The 24,631-nt window shown below is 44.6% G+C and overlaps 2 protein-coding genes across 2 annotated transcripts in view; one reads left to right on the top strand and one right to left on the bottom strand.

Moving 5' to 3' along the window:
- Positions 1-218: 218 nt before the first annotated feature.
- On the top strand, positions 219-12,817 carry tecrl2a (trans-2,3-enoyl-CoA reductase-like 2a; the record flags this gene model as incomplete). Its single annotated transcript, XM_080019835.1, has 13 exons — positions 219-242; positions 4,313-4,363; positions 5,219-5,270; positions 7,197-7,241; positions 9,076-9,179; positions 10,650-10,765; positions 11,268-11,373; positions 11,509-11,581; positions 11,689-11,732; positions 11,815-11,872; positions 11,952-12,040; positions 12,173-12,218; positions 12,690-12,817. The coding sequence occupies 13 exons, from the start codon at positions 219-221 to the stop codon at positions 12,815-12,817; spliced, it is 936 nt and encodes a 311-aa protein (XP_079875961.1).
- An 837-nt stretch (positions 12,818-13,654) lies between these two features.
- Positions 13,655-24,631, bottom strand: part of abca4a (ATP-binding cassette, sub-family A (ABC1), member 4a) — a gene marked incomplete at its 5' end in the record, with an annotated part of 66,139 nt that continues 55,162 nt past the window's right edge. Inside the window, 10 exons of the mRNA XM_080020088.1 lie at positions 13,655-14,526; positions 15,356-15,605; positions 18,793-18,885; positions 19,048-19,163; positions 19,849-19,983; positions 21,009-21,150; positions 21,747-21,853; positions 21,941-22,003; positions 22,192-22,312; positions 22,432-22,561. Of these exons, the coding sequence (XP_079876214.1) occupies positions 14,407-14,526; positions 15,356-15,605; positions 18,793-18,885; positions 19,048-19,163; positions 19,849-19,983; positions 21,009-21,150; positions 21,747-21,853; positions 21,941-22,003; positions 22,192-22,312; positions 22,432-22,561 (1,277 nt within the window). The 3' untranslated portion in view covers positions 13,655-14,406. The remainder of the gene's footprint in view (positions 14,527-15,355; positions 15,606-18,792; positions 18,886-19,047; positions 19,164-19,848; positions 19,984-21,008; positions 21,151-21,746; positions 21,854-21,940; positions 22,004-22,191; positions 22,313-22,431; positions 22,562-24,631) is intronic.

Here is a 24,631-nt window from a genome sequence, read left to right as displayed (position 1 = left end):
ACAGCATGAGGAACTACTCCTGCATGCCCGAGCGTGTGTGTGTGTGTGTGTGTGTGTGTGTGTGTGTGTGTGTGTGTGTGTGTGTGCGCGTTAGGGGATGGGAGCGAGGGTGCAAGGTTATGTGTGTGTATCGCTAAAGGGCATTTTTTTTAAATCATTTTTTTATTATTATTTTCCACGCAGAAGAAAGCAGAATCGGGACATCCACACACACCGCCATGAGCAGAGCCACCTTCTTTGAGGTAAGCGATGGTTTGACCCTTCCTTTTTTTTTTGTGGGTGGGTTTGGGGGGGTTGGTCAATTGCAGAAACTTGGTAAAATTTGTGCGAAGCGTGAAAGTGTCCCAGTCGTGCTGAGGGAAACGAGTTATCTGCGTTCTGGCGCGGTCAAGGCCTCGTTTCGGGCAAAGCAGGGAACTTAATCCGGTACTTCTCAGCACGAGTCACCCAAGAACTGGGGCAAAGGCAGGACGACGGTTTGCTCTTGGAAATAAGACGCAAGAAGGAGAACATGTTGAGGAATTTTAAAGAGGAAAAGTCGAAGTCATTTATGGCTTTGGGCACGGGCTTTTGTTTGGGTATGTATTCTTTCATTGTCAAGCGGAGAGGCATGCTGCTCGTGTGTTTGACGGTTGCCGTTTCCCCCGTCAACCGGGGGGGGGAGAAATAGCTCCGCAATTATTTTTTTTGCATCATGGAGCCATGGCGACTTAAAAATAAGAATGTCAGTGTGACTTTTTAAGGGGGCGATCTTCTGCCCCTCCTTACAGGGTGGTGGGGGCCTCGTTACCCAATTATGGCTCTCGCCGGGTTCCACAGTCACCCGTACGCTTTGAGTTTCCTCTCCAACACTCTGCCGTGTTATAGCCTAGATCACGCACTTTGAGAATGATGTGATGTTTTCTTTCTCTTCTTTGCCGCTTTTCCTCTTACTCCGCAGTGCCTGACTCGCATGACCACTCCCAAATATTTGGCCCAATAACTGAAAACTGGCGGAGGAGTAATTTAATATAAGTGCATCTCAAACTAATTTATGACACACTCTGGCATTTGTGCCGTGCTCCCAGCGGGGAACGTATTGTATAGCAAAGGTGCCCAACCTTGAGCCTGAGGGCCCCTAGACCCCCACAGAGTAGCCTCCCAATGGATGAAATTAAGATTTATAATATTAATAATAATAATAGTAATAATAATCATCACATATATACATCTAATATAGTATTTGTAATATTATATACTGTATGCATTTAATATATATAACTTATAAAATAATAATAATAATATTAATAATAAAAATATATTTAGATGTATTTTTATTTATATATTATTTTCTTTTTTGATATTGGTCAAACAGGTTAGTTCAATATAACGCATTTGAACCATTATAGGATACTTTGGATTCGTAGGCCAAAAATTGACTGAATGGAAAGTCACAACTGGAAGAAATAAAGTTTCAAACACACAACACGAGGACATTGACAATTTCCTTCTCCTGTTACTGTTACTTTCGAGGGTTTTACTCCTTCAGCGTGATTTCTCATCTGCGCTACGTCAAAGCTGTTCTTCACTTTTGCACCAGCTACCCGGCACTTTGGACACATCAGCAGAGCTGTCAAATCACTTACCTCTCAGAGCACATTTGAAACATTGCAGGGGGGGGGGGCCCCGTCCATCAATCAATCAATCGTCCTTGACTCTGTGAACAACAGCCCCCTCTTAACAGCCGGAGGGGGTGGAAGGTCTCGGCAAATTTGGGATTGGCAGTCCATGAAAAAATAAAGGGAGAGAAAATCAGCTGAGTGCCTCATTGATTCACTTGTCCTGAATTAAGAAAAGAAGGTTATCGACAACGAGGATTGCGTCCAATATCTGGCATGCTGTGGAAGGAAAATCGTCCGGATGAAACATGGCATATGCCGGCTAAGTTGCTCTCGCGCTCAATTAAGGTTTAACGTCACAATTGATTCCAGGGAATTAGAATTAGCCGTTGCAATAATCAGTTAACGGATTAATATCAAGACTTTAAGGAACCGCCCCTCCCAACCCTAACCCAGACCCTAACAAGCTTCTTTGTGATTGAACAACACCACTCTTAACAACAGCCATGAATTTTTCATTTGCATTAATATACTGTATTATATGTCGCTATACAACATGTTGTACTAAGAAATATAAATAGGTATGAATATTTAATAAAACTTTCTCCTGACACACACACACACACACACACATAACCTGTGCTGTCAGCAGCGCCACCCCCCCCCCCCCCCAGACGCCAGAGACATCACTGCTTATCAGATTTAAAGGGCATGAAACCACTAAGCAAACACTATTCCACCCAGACTCCGGCCCCAGAACAACTCACCGCCTCAACACAAGCGCTGTGCAAAGAGGCATCTCCCAGCATGCACTTCTCATCTCGCAGTGATGACCGCGTGCGCCCGAACAGAAAGAGGGACCTTTGCAATTCTTTGTATTCCATTTTTGCTCCATCTCTCGCTCTTTACAACCCCCCGCCCCCCAACCCCCCGCTTCCCTGTGTCTGGTGTACTCCGCTCTCAAAAAAGTCTTTAGGTATCCATTAGCGAGTTATTACACTGCCCAGGAAAGGCAACCAATCCTAGCTGGCGGCGGGGGACAGCTCTGCTGAGCAGCACACTACAGCCTGCTTTCAGGGCAAATTGTACCTTGGGGTGGGAGGGTGGGGGAGGGGGCACATATGCTGTATATCACTGCTGAGGGGGTCTAATTAAGATGGAGGAAAAAAAAGGCCGGAGATACAAGTCTCCATCACTACCACCGCTACCATCACCACCACCCCGATGCTCCCCCAACACGATTGACTCGGGCGTTTCTCATTATTCTGATTGGGACGAACCAATCAGGAAAATGAGCCCGGTGGGGCCCGCACAGCAGCGGCGCCAGTGATTTCAATGCCGAAAATGTTGTTAAGGTTGTTGTAGTTGCCTGGTCGACTGTAGGCTGAGCTGGCCGCGCGTGGCGTTGCAGTCATATGTGACTAGAAAGTCACATGAAAATGGAACAAAACAGATAATCGTCCAATAACGGAACGGACAAAAGAAAGAATCAAATCATATCACGTATTTCCATGGATTCCCTCAGCAGTGTCCTGTAGAGGTAGAGTGGAGGTAGTAGACGGAGGTGGATGTAGAGTAGAGTAGAGGTAGTGCTAGAGGGAGGGAGGGCAGAGGTAGCAGGAGGAGGTGGAGTAGGGGTAAAGTGGTGGAGCTGGAGTGGAGGTCATAGAAGGAGGTAGAGGAGAGGTGAAGTAGTGGAGGCGGAGAGGAGGTCGTAGACGGAGGGAGAGGTGGAGTAGAGGTTGATGGAGGTAGAGTAGAGGGACAGAGGTATAAGAGGAAGATCGCGTCGTGGTAGAGGGAGGTAGAGTAGAGATTAGGTAGAGGTAGAGTAGAGGCAGGTAAGGGCAGGTAGCGCAGAGGGAGGTAGTAGAGGAAGGGAGAGTAGTACAGAGTGGTAGAGGTAGAGTGCAGAGTGGTAGAGGTAGAGTACAGAGTGGGAGAGGAAGAGTACAGAGCGGTAGAGGTAGAGTGCAGAGTGGTAGAGGAAGAGTACAGAGTGGTAGAGGTAGAGTACAGAGTGGTAGAGGAAGAGTACAGAGTGGTAGAGGAAGAGTACAGAGTGGTAGAGGTAGAGTGCAGAGTGGTAGAGGTAGAGTACAGAGTGGTAGAGGTAGAGTGCAGAGTGGTAGAGGTAGAGTGCAGAGTGGTAGAGGAAGAGTACAGAGTGGTAGAGGTAGAGTACAGAGTGGGAGAGGAAGAGTACAGAGTGGTAGAGGTAGAGTACAGAGTGGTAGAGGTAGAGTGCAGAGTGGTAGAGGTAGAGTGCAGAGTGGTAGAGGTAGAGTGCAGAGTGGTAGAGGTAGAGTAGAGTGAGGCAGCATAGAGGTAGAGTAGACTACAGGAGTCCTATAGAAATTGTCCCAAAATATCATAGTTTCCAAAAGGATCCTTTGGGACAATTCTATAGAGACAACATACTACTGTGTATTACTATGGGATTTGGGTTCAGGATTTTTTTTTTTTTTTTTAACATACTACCTCTCCATTTGAGCTGTGCAGGACTGAATGTTTCATCTACTTTTATGTCAAAACATTTCACTTTGAACATTGTCAAGCCCAATTTTAGCTCTGTGCAATTATTGACATATAGGGAAAAGGAATTAATTCCTCTAAAATGTCTAAAGTGTTGATTCATTTATCCGTCTACGTATTTATCAGTGGACTTAGGACTTACAATGGGGACCTTCGTGTTTGTCATGGTTGATTGACAGGTGGAGGTCCTGGATGCCAGGACAAAGGAGCAGCTCTGCTTCCTAGAGAAGGTAAGGTATCTTATAGCGATCTGAATGCTCTAATGCTGCGTTGGAGCACCTCTATTGCTCTTCACTCCCAGATAAAACACACGAAAAAACTTCGAGCGCACTTCCATCCCGTTGTAGTTCTGGCCAGTGGAGCAAGCTTTGAGGTGGAGCAGATTTAATTATGCGTACCTTTATACAAAAAACGTTATCGGCTACAGTAATGTGTTCAACGTGGCTCATTGTAGTATCATTTCCTTTAAACCAGGATGTACCAAACCCCAGACTCACAAGGAATTGTGAGCTACTGTCTTCAATGATGTTTGGCATTGGCCTCCAAAAACAAACGTGTAATTGTGAGCGGTCGGCTGCATTTCCCGCAACTATTTCCTGCTAAACCATTGATGTTGAAAAATGATCTTGCCACTGCCCCCTGATGCTGGACACCACCCAAAGTGTCCAACCTGGACGGCTCACGCCCCTCCTGCCCCGCAGACCCTGGTCTGGTCTTGTGTTGTTTGGAGAAAGTTTGATGCGGGTGTGTATGTGTTCTAAGCGAGTTATGAGTCGTGTAAAATTTGTAGGATAGTCATGAGGTGCAAGCAAACCAAGGCCGGAGTGTAAGGGGCCAGATCGTAGCTGCCCGCCAAGCCTCTACCCAAATACCTCGCACCCCACCAGTCCCACAAACCTTAGGCGTATTGCATGGTGTATGTGCTGAGTTTGACTTCTCTCTTGTCATCTTAAAGATCACCATGAGTCTTGTAACTGAGAGTCAACATTTGATTGAGAAGAAAGGAGAAGTGACAGCACCTTATCAAAGCCCATCCATTCACCCTCGGAGCACACTTCCATTCCTTCTTGCCTCTCTTCTCTCAGGTGGAGCCTCACTCCACCATCGGCGAGATCAAGAGTCTTTTTCACAAATCATGTAAGTGTTGACAAGTTGATGGCACTCTGGTTAAGCAATTCTTGTGTCCCTAAACCTAACAGTCATGTTCCTCTTATTTTTAATATTCATTACACAGCTTTGTGGAATACTCAATTCTGATTGGCCAACAGCAGTAATGAGTGGTTAGTTATCTATGAATAACAGTTGCTGATCTGTTAATAATAACCGTTGCCACAGGCAACCACTTCTGCGCCTGGTGTTCGTTATGCTGTTATGTACTATTTGTCTTTGCGTAAGCTCAATAGACATACTAGTTAATAACTCAAATAATTTGAAATCAATGTTCCATCTCAATGTACTCTTCTATTTCGTGAGTAGCTGTCATCACACGGTCACGAGTGCTGTCTGGTGAACCCAAAGGCAGGACACAACAAAGGCTCAGGGGCGCAAAGGATCAAGGGTTTATTGCGACAAAACAAGCCGGGGTCAAAACCAGGAGATCCGTAGAGCTAACAATCCAAAAGGGGCAGGCGAAGGGGTAAGTCCGGGATCCAGAAGGCGGGAACTCTGTCAGGACCAGGCAGGCCAGGACATTGGACAGCTGGGTGGAGGAGACTACACAATCTGTCACCGGGAACCGGACAGGGATATATAGACAGGCCTAGACGGACTTGTTGTCACAATGCTATGATGTCACGGTGTTGACGAGGGGGGAAGCCGATCGGATGGGGCAGAACTCTCGGGAAGACCGAATCTGAAACGGCAGGAGAAATAAACAGAGAGACCGAATAACACATGGCGTCCAAAGCTGTGACAGAACTATAACAAAACAGCGCAAAGGAAGGAACAGAATAGACTGATAACGAAACAAGGCAGAACCGTGACCATAGCCATGTAATAAGCGGGATAATGTGCCTGCCAGTCATTATTGATAACAGCCCTCAACAGGGTGATCAGGACTAAGTTACATAGATACTATTCAGTTTTTCCTGATGGAGAAAACAACAATAGACTTGACTCAGTATCCACTCATATTATTATAGATCGTACTGGATATATATACAGGGATCATTTCTATGGTCTGAGGCTTGAGAAATGTCATATGAAAGGCAAGGCTGAAGCACGGCTGCCCCACAGCAAGTAGGCCCTGGGTTTGATTCCCACCTGGGGAGCTGTTGGCGTCGCGTTGAGGCGGGTTCTCCCCCGATCAGGGGCCTTTCTTTCTGTGTGGAGTTTGCCTGTTCTACCCCTGCTCACATGGGTCTCCTCCAGCATAAAATATTACCCCAATTAAAAACATGCAGAACACTTTGCTGCCCTGTCCCTGACCGCAACACCAATACACCACCCGGAAATGGTCCCCGGGGGCTGACGTAGTGAAGGCAGCCCTCTGCTTCTGGCTGCCCCCTGCATGCGTGTGTGTGTGTTTGTGTGTTAAGCGCAGTGGCACCTGTGAGACGAATAATAAATGATTCTTGACTCACGATATTTCAAAAATTCAATTCAGTCTTTAGCCTAAGTTGCAATATCACAAACGAAAATTCCTCCCGACGGTCAATGTTTGTAGCACTTTAATAACGAATGTGGTCATGAATACACCGCTGACGTGGCTTCAGCGAGTGGGGGAGTCAATGTCACGTCCCTAACCCCCACCACCCACCATCCCCACCCCAACGGAGAGTCGCTCTACGAAAAACATTATTTCTTGTTTACTCTCCTCAAGCCCACTGTGGTTCTAGGTTGGCGAATGTTTGCCAAAGCCCGGGGCTCTCCGAGTCCGTCAGAAGTAGCCAAGCTTGACGCCACTCCATTGTGGTTAATTATTATCGGGCCTGAAGCCAAACTGGCGTACTCGCCTCACGCCTTGCTGTCTCGCCACAGCCCGTCTACCTGCTTCTAGCGGCGCACTCATCCCTTGTTTGTGTGCTTCCCATGTTTGTTTGGTTCTTTGTGTGTGTTTTGCAGATCCTCAGTGGTATCCAGCCCGACAGGCCCTCAAGCTCCACCCCAGTAAGAGGACGTGTTTTGATAATCTGTCGCCGTATCCCCAAACGAGCCAATATTGTCAAAAAATAAATAAAAACAATCCAAAAGTTTTAGTAGTTCTAGTACAGGTACTCCTCAATTTACTATCTACCCGTTTAACCACCGTTCAGACTTACGACCAGCTCTCTGACCAGTCTGTATTGTACACTATATATACTAAATACACTATATCTACTATATACACTATATCTACTATATACACTATATACACTACATCTACTATATACACTATATATACTATATCTGCTATATGCATTATACTATATACACTATATATACTATATACACTATATAAACGATATACACTATATAAACTATATCTTATACACTATATATATATATATAATATATACACTATTACTATATACACACTATATATACACTACATATACTATATACACTACATACACTGTATACATCTCATCTTATCACTGTTCTCAGTCTCGCAGTCTGTCAGTATTCACTACACCAGCGTTCCCAATGGCCACGCCCCCTTACCGTGAAATAATACTATATACACTATATATACCACCATATATACCACCATATATACCAGCCACGCCCCCTTACCGTGAAATAACACGGTCTTCGCTTGTCGACCAATTCACTTAACGACCTGGTTGTAGGAACAGAACTCGGGTCGTTCGGTGACGAGTACCTGAAGCCCAATCCAATTATTCCGTCACGGGCTACACCACGAGGAATGGAGAGGAGTTCTGTTGGAGATTCTAAAAAGGTGCCTGAAACAAAATATTCCCCAGGCATCGCCAGCACTGACCTTTCACCTTTCACGGATCGCTGACGCAGCGTCGAAAGCGTGCTAAATTATTACAGAGCTTCTGTAACCAAGGTTACCACACGAGGCGGATTGAAAGTTATGACTTTTGTGCCGTCACGTTGCCCGGATATCTCCTGGAGCATATAAAGAACGACCTGCTAGGAAGCGCTGCGCCGCACTCTCCAAATTCAACACAGCGAGCCGATCTGGATCCTGCAAAGCACGGAGAGCAGCAGCGTCTCGTCGCCGCTTTCTCTCTGAGAGCGGGAGACGTGCTTCTTTATCGTTTGGGGGAGAGAAAAGAAAAAATAAAAAAAGAAAGCTTTCTGGGACAGCGCCTCTCCCTCGACTACACGTTCTAAAAATGTCATCCAATTATCGCACCCCTATTATCTGTTAAACAGGTTAGCAGCGCCGTCACCCTGAGCCTTTGGGAAGGGCAGACTTTCCGGCCACGTGCAGGCGCGCCCCTCCGCGCAAAATAGGAGGGTTTTCCTGAATTTCAAATGTTTCAATTCGTGAGTGTTGATGGCCCACGACCAGAGCCCGCAACCCCTGGGCCACGACTTATACTGTCGATGGTTAAATAGATTTATTTAAAACGGGGAAAAAATATTTTTATCCAATTGAAAATAGAGTTCTCTTTGCAACGCCTCCCCGTACAATACAAATACAATACTTAATGATATTTATGATATTGTTATGTCAATATACAAAATGGCCCCGTTTGGACGCTAATATATCACATCACCTCATCAGCTGAGAACTTCCATGAAGCCTCCATGAAGTCATGTTAAAGAGCTCGTACCTTTCCTAACGTGCTCTCTCTCTTCTTCTTCTTGATCGATGACTCACTTTCTATCACACCACATAAAGTCAAGCAGCTCAATCCACGTTGGCTCATGACGGAGCGCAAGCTATTCTCCATCCCATAATCCATAATCCATTCTTTTATAAGTAATATTGTCAGAAAAATTGTTGAACGCTTCATTAACTGAATGAGTCATTGGTTGATTTCAGAGGGAAAACCTCTGAAAGACGATGAGGTCCTGCAGAGCCTTCCCGTTGGGACCACAGCCACAATGTACTTCAGAGACCTGGGCCCCCAGTTCGGCTGGACCATGGTAAGAAGGGAGCAACATTTCAAAGGACACACCAACGCCTCACAATGGCAATTCCCAATGCGAGGAAGAAAATATCGATTTAAACGGTTTCCCAGCACCAGTTTGAAGTTTGGCTGAGGTATGGTTGAAGTTATTATGGCAGGGTCGCACCATAGGCGACGGAGCGCTGCAATGTGACAGGCTGCAAAGTGACAGGCTGCAATGCGACAGGCTGCAATGTGACAGGCTGCAATGTGACAGGCTGCAAAGTGACAGGCTGCAAAGTGACAGGCTGCAATGCATTTCAAACAGAGTTCGGCTTCATCCCGCCGCAGGGGGTGGCGCAACGACCACCGACGAGCTGGCAGCTTCTTTCCTGCTCAAGGAAATTTGAGCAGGCTGCAGCTTTATGCAAATGAGCAGCGCCGAACGCCGGGCGACAGCCAATAGGAGGGAAGATACGCTCTCAATGCCGCCAAGCTTTGGAAAATAGACACCCGGAACCACAGCGTATTGTTCGTGATTAGGCTATTTTTTTAAATTAAAAACATCCCTTAAACTATCGACAAAATAAGGAATGCGTCATTTTATGTTTCTCCAACAAGGATCATTTTTTATTTTAAAATAAAAAATGTGGCAAGTTTATTTACGCAATTTTTTCGAGAGGTTATTTTATTTCATTAAATAAACAGCCACACCATTTAAATAAATAAATCATAAGTACACAAGGCCCCATCTATGTATATAAAGTATATTAAGTATGGAAAAGGAGAGAGGTTTGAAATGTTTGGCATGCCGACAACAGCCAGTCGGTTTTGAGCCAACACGCCCACAAATGCCAGGGTCGCAGAAGCCCCGTCGCCGGCCTTGCGACCATACAGCGGCAAGACGAGAGCTGGTCGGCTTCGCGCTGCAGCCCCGTCGCTGGCGGTGTGACCCAAGCTTCAGTGTGTTTTCAAATCTGAGGTTAACGCACACTGTCTAAGTCAATTTGGCAGCAATATTAATAACATGAGAGTCGTGAGTGTTCCCAAGCGGTGGTTTAGCAATTGCGGCGGCATCTTTCGCAGTGTTATTATTACTGACTTACAGCAAATTGGTACAACTACACTTAATTGGATAAAGAGAGAAAGGTCACCACCATTGACAACCACAAGCAACAAGCTGTGATTGGTCCATAGTTGTGGCCTGACTGAGGCGGAAAGACGGATTTGACTGCATCTGAAACATATTTCTTCAATCTTCTGAGAAAAAAAAAGATTACCAAAGTACATTTAAGTAGTTACCACCCAACCCTGTACGACACTGGAAAACATAGAGGTATTTATGTACTTGGGTATTGCCACTTCTGACAGAATTCCTGCATGTAAGGTGGCTTTAACAGTTTTTTCCTGTGGTGATTTTTAGCATAACGTGACTAAAGATAACATTTGCTGTGGTGGGCCCTCTGGATTTCACCCGTAGTTTTGTTTCATACGCCCTAATTCGCAGGTGTTTCTGGCAGAGTACATGGGGCCCCTGCTTGCCTACCTCCTCTTCTACTTCCGTGTGCCCTACATCTACCCACATAGATACGCCTTCACCTACAGCTCCTACTCTGTTGTTAAGTGAGTAGGAGAATTCAACAATAAAGGGAATTAAAGATGGAAAAAACAATTCATTGCTTAGTGGATTTGAAAAGCATTAGTGCAGCTTTGTGCAGGAACGTGAGGCAGCTGTACGACTGTAAAGGCGACGTGAGAAGAAAAAGAAGGAAGGGAGACAGGAAAGCTGGCTACCGTACACAAGGCCTTCAACTGGCCCATAATACAGAACAGCCATTTGAATAAATGTAAAGGTTAGCGATGAACTCTAGATACATCCATTACAGAAACACCCGTAGGGCTTAAAGAACCACCAACACACAACCATGACTGCAGAAGCAGCAGGCATTTAAGAATACAAGACCTGAGAGAATATTATCTAGAGAGGGCTAGAAATCTCTATGTGTTCAACCAACATTTTAAGGCCTGGGTGGAGAAACATCAAACCTATCTCCATCACTGCCCGTTTCCTCCCTTCTTCACTTCTCTTGCCCTCCATCCCTCACGTACGCTCTCTTTATCGCAGACTGGCCTGCGCCTGTCACACCTGCCATTACGCAAAGAGGCTGATTGAGACTATCTTCGTCCATCGTTTCTCCCACGGGACCCTCCCTCTCAGGACGATAGTCAGGGTAAGGGCCGACGACGAGCTTCACGATAACAGCTGTCGTCCATTTGGCTGTTTGTTTCAAAATTCAATACATAAAACACAGACGTACAGTATATGATACAGTACATCAGCCATACCTAACGTATGTTTTCCTTAGAATTGCGCCTATTACTGGGGCTTCTCGGCGTGGTTGGCCTACTATATCAACCATCCACTTTACACGCCGCCGTGTAAGTCACATATACACACTACACACACGGATTCACCACCATCATTTTCAATCGATGTCACTCAAATTCCTATGGCTTCACCCTTGGACATCCATCTCTTTCCGCAGCTTATGGAGATCTACAGGTCAACTACGCGCTTGTCGTCTTTGTGGTATGTACATTACCGCCGACCTGACGTTGGCACGGCCAACGGTTTTCTAAGGTGTTCTAATGTCTGTGTGATGTGACCGCAGCTGTGCGAGCTTGGCAACTTCTCCATTCACGTGACCTTGAACGGCCTTAGAGGAGACGGTAAGAAGAGTCCACAGTTCATTCCCTATGTCAATTTAGAGCAGACGGTTGATTTTCAAAGGGTTTTCCTGTTCCACAGCGTCTAAGTGCAGAAAGTTCCCCAATCCCACGAAGAACCCCTTCACGTGGCTGTTCTTTTTTGTATCCTGCCCCAATTACACATACGAGGTAACACAGAAGACGGAAAACAACACCATGGAATGCCCGACAGTGTTGTTCCCATGTGTTTGCTGAGTGGAATACAAAAATGTTCGTACGCCTTTGGATTTTCAAACATATATCTGCTCATTTAACACACAGATCGGTGCTTGGGTGAGCTTCTCCATCATGACACAGTGTCTGCCAGGTAAAGGACCTCCCATTGCTAGAAACAGCAGCAGCAGCACATCTCCCTTAGACGAGGAATGTGTCAGCCATATCCTGACAGATCACACATAGCAACATGGCGCAGGGAATGTACTGTATCCGCAAAATACGACGTCAGTCCGTCTTCTCCTTTCTACGTTGGTGAGATACACTGGTCACAGACAGACAGACAGACAGACAGACAGACAGAGGGGCAAATCTGCTTTGCACCACAATACTGGGTTCAGGCTCCACTTATCAGTGGCGGGACGTCCATGTTCAGAGAGGAAACATCAATAAAGGAGTAAAAGTAAATAAAAATAATGCTCAGTTCAACCCAAAACCACAGTTGAAACTTAGTGAATTCAGCTAGCACCAGATGTGCTCTCCTATAACATTCACCATCCTTTTATTTTATTAAGTGCATTTAAATCTTCCCTTTTTGAATGCTTGAATTCTGTCTTCCCTGCAGTGGCATTGTACACGGTGCTGGGGTTTATTCAGATGACTATCTGGGCCAGAGGGAAGCACAGAGCCTACAGCAGGGAGTTCAAGGACTATCCCAACCTCAGGATGGCGATCATCCCGTTGATACTCTGATACAGCTCCGAGACCATGGGAATCGCCTTGGATTCAGGACTTTATAAATGCCGCTACGCCTCCGCTGCACTACTGAGATTATTTTAGTGGAATTTGTTTTTTTTACCAGGAAAATAGTTTAAATGCAGCGATATCCAGGGAAATGTTATCCTCCCTTTAGGAAGCATTTCTTCTGATGTTTGTAACTTTTATTAATAGCTTTATAACTTTATTATCCCTGGATGAAGCAAGGAAGTGTGTGTAGGGTCTTTGAATGTTGGCAGAGTTTGTGGTAACTTTCTATGAACATCTGTTTGGATATATAATTGGATTTCCTTATATATTTTTTGCATATTAGGCGGCATTGTGTTGAGAGACAACTACCCTTTAATTGCTGCAATATATAACGTTTTTAATTAGACTATTGGACTAATTAGTCAAGCCTTTGTATTGCGTTCCATATACTACTACTGGGGATATTTTGAGATATTTCAATTTAAACTTATGTTAGGGAAGCTTTATGTAATGGCACTTGTGTTAACTATGGCACATTTCTGGCATTCCTTTGATAAAACCCTGGGTGCTACGGGCATTATCAGCTTGTCAGCAACATTCAAATTGTCAAAGGCTTAATTAAGATTCTTAGAATAATGAACTAATAATGCGAAATCATGGTAATTACCTGGGATATACTAGTCAAGTATGAAGTACATATACAGCCATTTTCTAGACATCTATCCAGACAGATGTTGGTAGATATTGCCTGATCTCATAATATTTGTGCCACAAACCTTTAAAACTATGCAAATAATATTTCAGAATCTGTGATTTTAGATAATATTGCTTTATTTCCTGTAATGCCCATCTCAGGATCAGCATCTCTTTTTACACTGTTATCTTGTACTAATGAGATTAACCACAATGGCGGACATGTTACTGATTAAAAAGCACCAGGTCTGGACAGTCATCAACATCTGAATTGAAAAAAAAATACATTTGAATTTCAAATGCGAATAATTAGCAGCAAAAGCATTTTATACCAACAGAAAACTATAATGCGCTGGCAGTTATCTTTTAATCAACAGAAATCTGGTACACAGATGTTGATACTTCAGTTCTAATTCTGCATCAATAAAGTGCTAAGTCTACACCTTTCTGCAGCTCATATTCCATTTCTAAAAAAAAGGCAAAACCCAAGGATTACCTTGGCATCTGAGGCAGGTAGAAGCGCTATGCAGTTTAGATTTTCTTTGCCGGCTGGAGGGAGGAGGGAGGGCAACGTTCACACTAAGCTCTCCTTGCGAGTTCAATTTAGAATCTGTTCAACATTATCCAAATCAAAAACACGGCCCTTGCGTGTATTTCGGTGGTTGCCAGATTTGGGCCACATCACAGTTCAAATTCCGCCGAGAGTGAACCCTTGATTAACTTCCACATTTTTGGGTGACTGCTGCTTAATTTATCAGAGGAAACACCGGAACCCACACCGCGTCACGCTCAACGCTTCAAATCCGAAAGAACGACCGTTGGCTCCGTTGACCTGGCGGGGGTCGGGCGCGCCCCGCGAACATGACGTCATCTCCCCCCGTGGAGGTCGTGCAGGGGAGGGTTCACTTTCCCAGAGCCTTGAGGGGCCCCACCTTGACGTCTCGCCGCGCTCCCGCGGCTCTGGGATGCAGCACGATAGACTCGTCCTCCCTGGACTGCTGCTTGGCGAAGTTCACAAACACCTGGAGGTCAGAACACATGTTGGTGAATGTGTCACAGCTACCTCAACCTCAAAGGATATAGAGGAAGGGTGTACAAGAAGGATGTAGAAGAAGGAAGTAGAAGAAGGATGTAGAAGGATGTAGAAGGATATAGAAGAAGGATGTAGAAGACGGATGTACAGTAGAAGAAGGGTGTAGAAGAAGGAAGTAGAAGTGTGTGCATGAAGGATGTAGAATAAGGATGTAGAGGAAGGACGTAGAAGGATATAGAAGAAGGATGTAGAAAAAGGATGTTTGAGAAGTGTGCAGAAGAAGGAATTTAGAGGAAGGATGTAGGGGAGGGATATTTGATTTAGAAGAAATGTCAATATGAGCTCAATATAGAATGTACTATTTTGTGCAATTATAAATATATATATATATATATATATAAATATATATATATATATATATATATATACACACACATAATATTAATATTATAATATTTGTACCATATTTAATTTTTTTTTAGTTTAAATAATATAATTTGTATCTCAACACTGCAGAAAACCAAGCATGGCTCCCATTCATAATTACTATCTAGGATCATGATAATCAAGGACTATAGGACATCACATAGGACTTATATATACACAATATAGGTATAGAACATGATAGGCTAAAATTTGAAAAACATTGTGTACTATAATCCCTTCATATTGAACCATATCGTAATTTTAAGTATTATTAGACCAAAACGTATTGTTCATTATCTTCTTATTAACATCCACTTAGCCTACAGAACCGGACACAACAATATCACAATATCTCAATTTGGTGGTGGCCGGATCCCACCCTCTCAACGTACCTGGTCCAGGGTGGTCTGGGACACTGAGTAGTCCTCCACGTTGAGCGTGTCCTTGTTGGCCAGGACAGTCTGGAAGATCTTGGCCAGGGAGGAGGAGCAGATCTGGTACTGCAGGGTGTTGTGGTGCTTCTCCCTCTGGACGCAGCCGGGGAAGGCGCTCTCCATGTAGGCCTCGGCAGGGTTCAGGTCCGGGGCGCAGCCGGGCTTGGGCGCCGCAATCTTCATGGTCACCACGTAGCCGTCGCCGAATCTGCGTTACAGGCCAACGTCTGTCATTAACCCCGTGCTTTAAAAACGGATCTACTGCCTTTTTGTTCCGTGTTGACAAATGCTAATTTTGGGGTCAAAGAGTGAGTTAACTGCTATTAGTGTTTGAATTGGCCCAAATAGTAACAAAACAAAACACAGCGAGGCTCTTTGGATTTGCAGATTCTGTCTTTGAGGGCACAAGATAGTAGAGGGAATAAAAAAACGTTGTGCTTCACAGATGCTGAAAAGGGAATACAGTGGAAACTGCTTATAGTGATCACATGGATGTCCATTATAACCAATTTATTTTCTTTTTCTTTATTTCTCATGCACATTAACATCTTAATGACATTTGTTTATTCATTACATGAATATAAAGTGATGAAACGGACAGCTTCGCTATTAACTGAATTTTATTGACTGTTTCAAAATAAAGTACAACTGTTTCAAACGCTTTTCAAGTTATTGTACCAATGAAATGACTGTACTGCGCATAATTCAAATACACTATAAAACAGTACAGAATAAAATATAGCTTACTGTAGTTCATTATATTATAATAAGGCTATAGCCTAAAACAGTATTGTGCATTAATACATTTCTAACAAGGATGCCGAACTGGAAGCAAAGTTTGAAAAGAAACGTATTCATAAAATATTCTGATCCGAGTCAAAAAATAAAATCTTCAACAATAACAACAACAAAAAATGAGGCTACCTCTGATTTGCGTGTCGGCTCTGCGTCGCCTAATTTCACAAACCTGTCCATTGATGCCTGAATCGTGGTTTTGCCCAAAAAACCAAGTTCACTTCTTTTGCCAAGTGATGAAAAAGGTCAAAGTTTTTGAAACCCACATGCAGCAGACCAGTCTTTAAAATATGGATTGCATTCCTCAACTCAGCCCCGGGATGGTAAAGTGCTCTCCTCTTCCTCCTCCTCCTCTTCCTCCTCCTCCTCCTCCTTCCCCTCCTCACTGCCGGCAGCACTGGTACCCGCACCCGCTCTCTCACCTCCGCGGTGATGTCCTCGCCAGTAGCAGGCTCCGATACAGGGGGGCTGTCATCGCTCGCAATCCACTGCTCAAACTCCTCGGGGCTGAATTGGGCAGGAGGATCGACATTTTTTTGGGTTCCTCCTCTGGTGACATGACCAGACCCCCTTTCCTCCGGCAATTTCCTATCGTGGAGGCCCCCACATCAGGGAGGGGAGGCAGATTTTTTTGGCGACGTCTGCAGCAGTAGCTGTGTTGTGTTTTTCACATCATGGGCTGGTGCAGCTGTCCACAAGCAGCAGAATATCCTTCCTCTCTTGGCCCAATCTGCGATCGCACTGCTTCGACCACTCCACAAAGAGATCCCCAGTCATCCATGCAGAAGCGGCCTCAGCAGCCTCAACGTGCACTTTCTTAAACACAATGTTCTCTCTCTTTTTGAATCCCTCAAAGCGGCCTATGGAAACTTGGAAAATTGTCCCCTCCCAGGCTCGCCGCCAATTCTTCTGCTTTTTCCCTCAGCAAGGGCTCCTTAAGGGGGCATTATCAATCCACTTGACGAGGGCGGCTTCCACCACAGGTGCTTTCCCCGTGTGCGTTCGTTTTCCTGTCTCCATCGCTCGCAACCATGACTGCTTCTCACTCCTTGACAAGTTTCCCCGCTGCATCTTGTTGGCTGGTTTTTGGCAGTTTGTCATAAGCTTCGAGGAGACAAAGTTTTTCACTGAGAGAAAATGACTTCCTTTTCCCCGCCATGATTTCAACGTGCACGCGGCACCGGCCTCAGGTAGCCAGCCGGAAGCAGACGCGTTATCGCGATGCAAAGCATCATGGGTGTAAAGTAAAAAAAGATTATTACCGTAGTTTCAAAAATGTTTTCCTGATTACAATAAACAAATAATTTAAACAGCATTTGTACAGGAATGACTCTGTCCCAATCATTTTGATCCATATACAGTAAGTGGTTGATCACTGTAACTGTGATCACTTTACTGTGAGCGGCTTCCACTGTACATGCAACAACCTTCAAAACCAACGTCAGTGTCAGATTTGAAAGATGGAGGGAAAGCAGAAATTGTTACAGACACCAATGTAAGGTTGGCTTTATTTTTTTGGACCACGCTACGGTTAGACCCCCCCCCCGTCAGGACAGCACTTGCAATATGGCGACACAGGTAAGAAGAAGAATCTTTATTTGTCACATTACACACCGCACTACAACAACACATGCGCATATATATATATATATATATATATATATGCGCATGTGTTGTTGTAGTGGCGTTTTCAGGGCCCTCCGGCACAGAAACAAAGACCTCGGGGGGTTGTAAACACCAGTGTATTGTAGAGAGTGGGCTAACTGGAATTAGCCCAGGAGCAGATAGAACATATCATGACAGGGCTCCCTTCCTGTGTGTGTGTGTGTGGGGATGGGGGTTTTAACCTGTTGCTCGTTAGACCAAACAACCGGGAACTACCTCACCACGGTAAGAGGGCGTGGCGATTGCAAACGCTAGTGTAGTGAATACTGACAGACTGCGGGAACGAGACTGAGAACTGTGATTAGATGACATGTATACAGTGTATATAATGTATATAGTATATACAGTATAGTGAATATAGAGATGAGATGAGATGCTTGATGCTGCGGTAATGTACGCAGCGTACAATACAGACTGGTCAGAGAGCTGGTCGTAAGTCCAAACGGTTGTTAAACAGGTAGGTGGTTAAGTGAGGAGTACCTGTACATTAAGAGCGGTATTTCTATATTTGTTACACTGCATTGGCTTCCCGTGGTAAAGTGAAGTCCCCTCAAAGTCTTTGTGTAGAATAACATTTTGGTGAACTCCTATAGACAAATTTATGGAGATGACCAAAAGAAAAGTTGCTTTTGGCGTTGCCATTTGGGGAGTCCAAAATGGAGGAACTTCACAATTCAAAATCACCAATTAATATAATTCTGCCCGAAATATAAAGCTTGGCTAGCTTTGGTACCTTAACACCTACTTTGAAAGGATTCCCAAAGAAGCCAAGAACGGGGGCCTTATCATGTGTAACTTCGATTCACTGCAAGCTATTTTTATGCTATTTAATCTATTATAGTGATTAGCATTATTGTCTTCATCAATAATACTATTTTGGAGAGGAGAATCAATTTTCTTTTCACAATGCCGTGGGATGGGGGGAAATGACATACTTGTACTTGAGATGCTGAATGGTTCCCAGACACTTGAAGGAGCCATTGACCATGATGGCCAGACGGGTACACAGCGCTTCACACTCCTCCATGCTGCGGAATGACAAGGACAACGTTACGTTATAATCACACTATGAGCACACACACACACACACACACACACACACACACACACACACACACACACACACACACACACACACACACACACACACACACACACACACACACACACACACACACACACACACACACACAGGGGCTTGCCTGTGCGACGTGAGGACAACGGCCCGTTTATCCTGGATGACGCTCATGATGGAGTTCCAGAGGAATCGTCTGGAGTTGGGGTCCATCCCTGTGGTGGGCTCATCCTGTAGAGGCAGCAAACATTTCAACATCAAGCAAGAATCATGAAAACAATCAAAAACCACATGGGAAATCATAAAACAATATGAAATGCATAAAAAAAAAATCGACAATGTCTCTCTGAGTTGCTTTCTCCGACCTGTTTGTTTGGAGAGACAGAGTCTTTCTGCATCAAATACTTTAACTTATTTGCACGGATTCACATAACATGAACAAACACAATCAATAAATTGGGATTTGGATTAATAAGGATTAGGGCCGCATGAGAGAAATATTGCCCTGTGAAAATAATTATTCTATTTGTTCTGAGATTCGTGTCAGAGTTAATAGAATTAAATCAGATTTCGGCAATCCTTTTCTGACAAAAGCCTATTTGGAGGCTGATAGCCGCCTCCTGGGCACAGAAGCATCCATTGCAAACCCTTTAGTGAAAGCAGTAATGGATATAATCTTTATAGAAAATTAAAGGATATGATCAACATCACGACTACTGCATCAATCGTGAAATTGCACTGATAGCTGGATGAATCCGCACAATTTAAATTTAGTGTGCGAAAAAAAAAAATTTAAATCAGCATTTCAAAGCTGGATGGACGGACGGGCTCGGCAAGACATTTCTTCTAAAAGTTAAAATGTTTAAAAGTGTGCGACTGCCCGGAAACAACCAATGAAATGAATCAACGGCCTCACCAGCAGCACCAGGGCGGGGCAGCCGATCATGGCGATGGCGGTGGAGAGCTTCCTCCTGTTTCCGCCGCTGTACGTCCCGGCGCTGCGTCCCGCGTCCTCGGACAGCCCCAGCTTCTGGATGGCCCACTCCGCCACCTGGTAAAAAACAGCAAGGTCAGCAACGTGAGCGGCAAGTGCGGCGACGCACCATGTCACACCTGTGGAAAGACGCTCATTATCACAGAGTCTGCAGCCATATAAAGCAAGTGGAACCTTTCTTTAAAGCACTGGGCCTTTACCCCCACCGGAAGACAAAAAAGACAACACCACTCACTTGTACGTGTCTTAAGTTTAAGCTTACATTTTCAACTTACATGTCATGTCAAGACCCGACTTAATGCCATGTTCAATCACACTACATACTGTACAAGTTATCCATGTATCAAACTGGATCATGTTTTCTTCTTTTTTTTTTTTTTTTGCAGTTTTAACTCGCTAGAACAGACCACCACAGAATAATAATTAGTACTTTTAAGCTGAGCACACCATCCTCATTCATTGTGCTTCACCCCCTCAGCGTCAACAAAGGACGGTCACCTCTTCTTCGTACAACTTTGAAAAGCGTGCAAATCTTTGCTATGTAAATGTTTAGCTTTGTGTAGGGTTCGTTTGTCTGTCCTCAAGGAGGATTAAAGCCAGGATTAGAATCATTGATATTTAAAGATATCAATTAGGGTCCAGCCACCTCCCAAATCCCATTTTAGGGCTAGTTCTGTCAGACAACTCGACGGCACCATGTGCTTCCACGCGCTGATGGGGTGTCCTGTTTAAGCAGCCAGTCCCTCCTGCCCCACCTGCTTTCTGCTTTCTGCTTGCTGCGTTAATGCAGCAACTTGTTTATCCAACGGTGGGATTCAACCTCATCACTCCTGGATTACTAGCTTACTAAGTATGCCTATGTTTACTGTACACCTCCTCAGGAGTGATTGGCAGTAGAGCCAAGCCAAACTCAAACAATGCAAAATAAATAAAGATAACATAAAAGTAAATCTGAGACTCTGTTTATACAGACTTGGCAACTACACCAGGAGGTAAGACTCGAGACACAACACCATTACTGTAGACAAGGAGACCTTTTTGATCTCCTTTGACACAGAGACCTATCATAAGGGATTTCTCACCCTGGGGATCTCGTACTCCGGCACTCCCCGCAGACGGGCATACAGGTGCAGGTGCTCCCTGCCGGTCAGCAGCTCATCTATGGCGTCGAACTGCGGACAGTAGCCCATGTTCTGGTGCACGTCCAGGATGTTTGTCAGGACGCTACCGAGCAGAAGGTGAGGGGGAGACAGAGGGTGACGGGGGAAGGCGGTGATTATCTCTGATTTGAAACCAAAGTGGTCAAACGTCTACCGATCGTCTATGGTCAGATAACAAATATGCAATACAATACTTTTTAACCAACAATCTAATTATAAGCATTCGCTTAACATATATTAGAGGGGTTCCCAAACTAGGGTCCGTGGCCCCCTAGGATGTCCTCTGAAAAAAATATTGTTTTAAATATGTTGTGCTTTTTTAGTATAGTATTTCATGAAAACAGGATTCTTAGTATTAGTAGCTGGCTGAGTGCAAAGGAATAGTTATATAGGAAACACGAGAGATGTTTATAGTAAAAATGCCATCACAATACAGTACATTTTGTATAACATTATTTTGTTTTTCTGTTCTCAATTATCAAATTAAGACAAAGACAAATATTTGTTGAAGGCAAATATTTATTTAGGGTCAAATTTAAATACATTTGAAAATTGTGTGAATGAACTACACAAATATTGTGCGACTGATTATTTTAGCCGTTTGACAGCCCTGGTAAAAACTCCTGTTAACCTTTTCCTCTCAACATCCCACCCACCCACCTGTGACCGCTGACCGAGGCTTTGCCAGAGCTGACGTCGATGTCTCCCGTCAGCATCTTGAAGGTGGTGGTCTTCCCCGCCCCGTTCACCCCCAGGAGACCGAAGCACTACAGCCGAAACGAGGAGAGAATGAGGAGAAAAAAAAACGATTCCACCTCCACCGCTGTCGTCGCACGGAGCAGTGCAGTACGTACCTCGCCGGGTGACACCCCCACACAGATTCTGTCCACGGCTGGAATGGTTCTACCCGTGTATGTCTGGGAAGGAAAAAAGCGGAGGGCCGAGAAAGAGAAAGGTAAAGAAATTAACATGGCAAGTTGAGGTGCGTTATGGATCCCTGTGTTTTAAGTTTAAGTTTGCGGTTATGTCATTCTTTTGGCAGAAATTCCTTTCCCCTGCTCCTTTCCATCACAACGTGGAGGCTCGAGATGAGCATCCACGGTACCTTGGACAGGTCTCGTATCCGTAGGATGTCTCCTGCGTTGCCTCCCTTGTAGATGCGCTCCCTCTCCTGAGCCACGTCCAAATCCTCCTCCACGCTAGGAGGGTTTGTACAATCTGGAATCCTGTCCGGGAGAACAACAAGGAGCCAGACGATCGTAAAAACTTAACAGTCGTCAAAATATATGATTCGATCACCCAATAAAGGACCTATCCATCTGTTTTTCCATCCGCCTCTACCTACCAGTGGTCCATGAAGAAGCGGTACTGGATGAGGATGTTTAATGTGAAATAGACAAAGCCCTCCGCCACCATGCAGGCCAGATTCTTCCCCAGATAGTTCCAGTTGTATGGGTCTGGATTGTGTTCCTCACCTTAGACAGCACATACAGTATGTACATGAATCAACATCACACTCCTGCTTTGCTAGGCTGATGAACGAGATAGATTAAGATGGAAAGTAGTTTAAATGAATGATGAGAAACCATCTAAAGTTTCCTCAGATATAGGCTCTGAAATATTGAGTTTCATTTGAAGAACAAGGAAAAAAAAATGCGCTTGAACCTCAGCAGGTTACTTGAACATGGGATTCTGAATTCATAAGCAGACATTGTGACACACATCCAAATTGCCAATGACTCTTGAGGAAAATTCTTCAAATCAGGCAAAGTGGCAGTGGAAGAAGAAGCAGCCTTGGCGTCGGGGCGTGACAAAGTACAAGTAACGTACTTCCTGCATGGTCTGTTCAACCTTTCTTGTTATGGTATGCTGTGTTTACTTGAACTGATTTTTTTTCCACAGGGTGATATTTGACTGATATTAAGTGCAATGTTTATTAATTTGTCATTCTGTCATCATTTTCAGTTCATTCTTTTCATAAAAAAAAAAAAATCACTATAAAAGTTTGTATGAACCCTGAAAGGTGCTGATCTGCTTATTTCTGTGCACAACCTTTTGGGGAAAGCGGTTGTGCTATGAACAGTTTCACTTCATTTCGAACTCGAGCTCTTTCTATGCTTTAAGCTGTCTCCAGACATCTCCACTGAATAAAGCTGAAAACCCCTTTAAACCAACCAAGTCTCAACTTGGCCTTGACAGGCTGTGATTGGGCAACACCCACCATATGGCCTGCCCCCCAGTATATATACTGGGTCACCACCTGCCATACGTCTTCTTTGCTTATTCAGCTCCCCGCTGTTCGAAGCAAGTCCTCTTTTCAGATATTAAGAAAATTAAAGAATTATTATGTCGGCTGCGGACTTGAAGACATGTGCGGGCTGCGGCGCGCACATGTCCTGCAGGGATTCTCATCCATTGTGTGGTCGCCTGTCCCCTGAGCGGGACCTGCTATTTGACAAAGGTTTATCCATGGAGGTGGTGGAAATAATTCAGAGTGCTCCCGTTAACGAGGGTGCTTTATACTGTACATTCAAATGGCTAGCCTTTGAGCGCTGCTGTGTGGTGCGTGGAGATGACCCCATTACGCTGTAATATTGGGGTCATACTGAGTTTCCTCCAGTGCCTGCATGTAAAAGGATTGGCACCATCCACCCTCAAGTCAGAAACAGCTTTTTGTCTGTTATGGATCTCAGACAATTGGGAAACCCCTGTCCAAAGATAGTCTCTCTCACTGGATAGTAGAAGCCATCTCATCAGCCTACTCATCTGTAGGGCAGGAACACCCAGAAGGTCTTAAAGCGCGTTAGACTAAGGGTGTGGCTACACCGCGGGCGTTGTTATGAGGGGTTTCGGTCGGGGAGATGTGCAGTGCTGCTTCTTGGGCTACCCCACACACGTTTACCGGATTCTACACTCTGTTACGTGGTTGAGAGTGGTTACAGTCAGGTGATACAAGCTTAGCTATATGTGGACCCGCGAGCATGGCGGTGGGTCTCGGGTGGGGTGTAATTTACCTCTGCACCCTATGAATGGGTTCTTAAATGGTGAAATTGGGGTTTGAGGTCACATCTGCCAGTTGGTCCTTGGAAAGGACTACCCGGACCTAGGGGTCTCTGAGGGTGGTGGGTATACAATATGACAGAGTAAGAACTCAAGTTCGAAATTAAGTAAAACCTTTGTGCTACAAACCTGGTTCTATGAATGAAGAACGAGAGTTTTACCGGTGGCCTCACTGACCAAATCGCTCAAGAGCAAAATGATATGACAGGCGGTGACCCAGTATATATACAGGGGGCGGGCCATATGATGGGTGTCGGGGTGGCCCAATCACAGGCTGTCAGGGCCAAGTTGAGACTTGGTTGGTTTAGTTGGGCTTTCAGCTTTATTCAGTGGAGCTGTCTGGAGACAACTTAATGCATTGTAAGAACACTCCTTCTACATTCGTAAAACCGGGGTTGTAGCACAACCCAAACGTTACAAACGATGGGAACCAGCAATTTGATTAAAAAAAAAAAAAAAAAAAAAAAAAGATTTTTTTTTGTATT

The sequence above is a fragment of the Zeus faber genome (genome assembly GCF_960531495.2).
Source record: "Zeus faber genome assembly, chromosome: 19".
NCBI classification, from domain to species: domain Eukaryota; kingdom Metazoa; phylum Chordata; class Actinopteri; order Zeiformes; family Zeidae; genus Zeus; species Zeus faber.
Note: the sequence above shows the minus strand (reverse complement) of the source record. Positions and strands in the feature narration are given on the sequence as shown.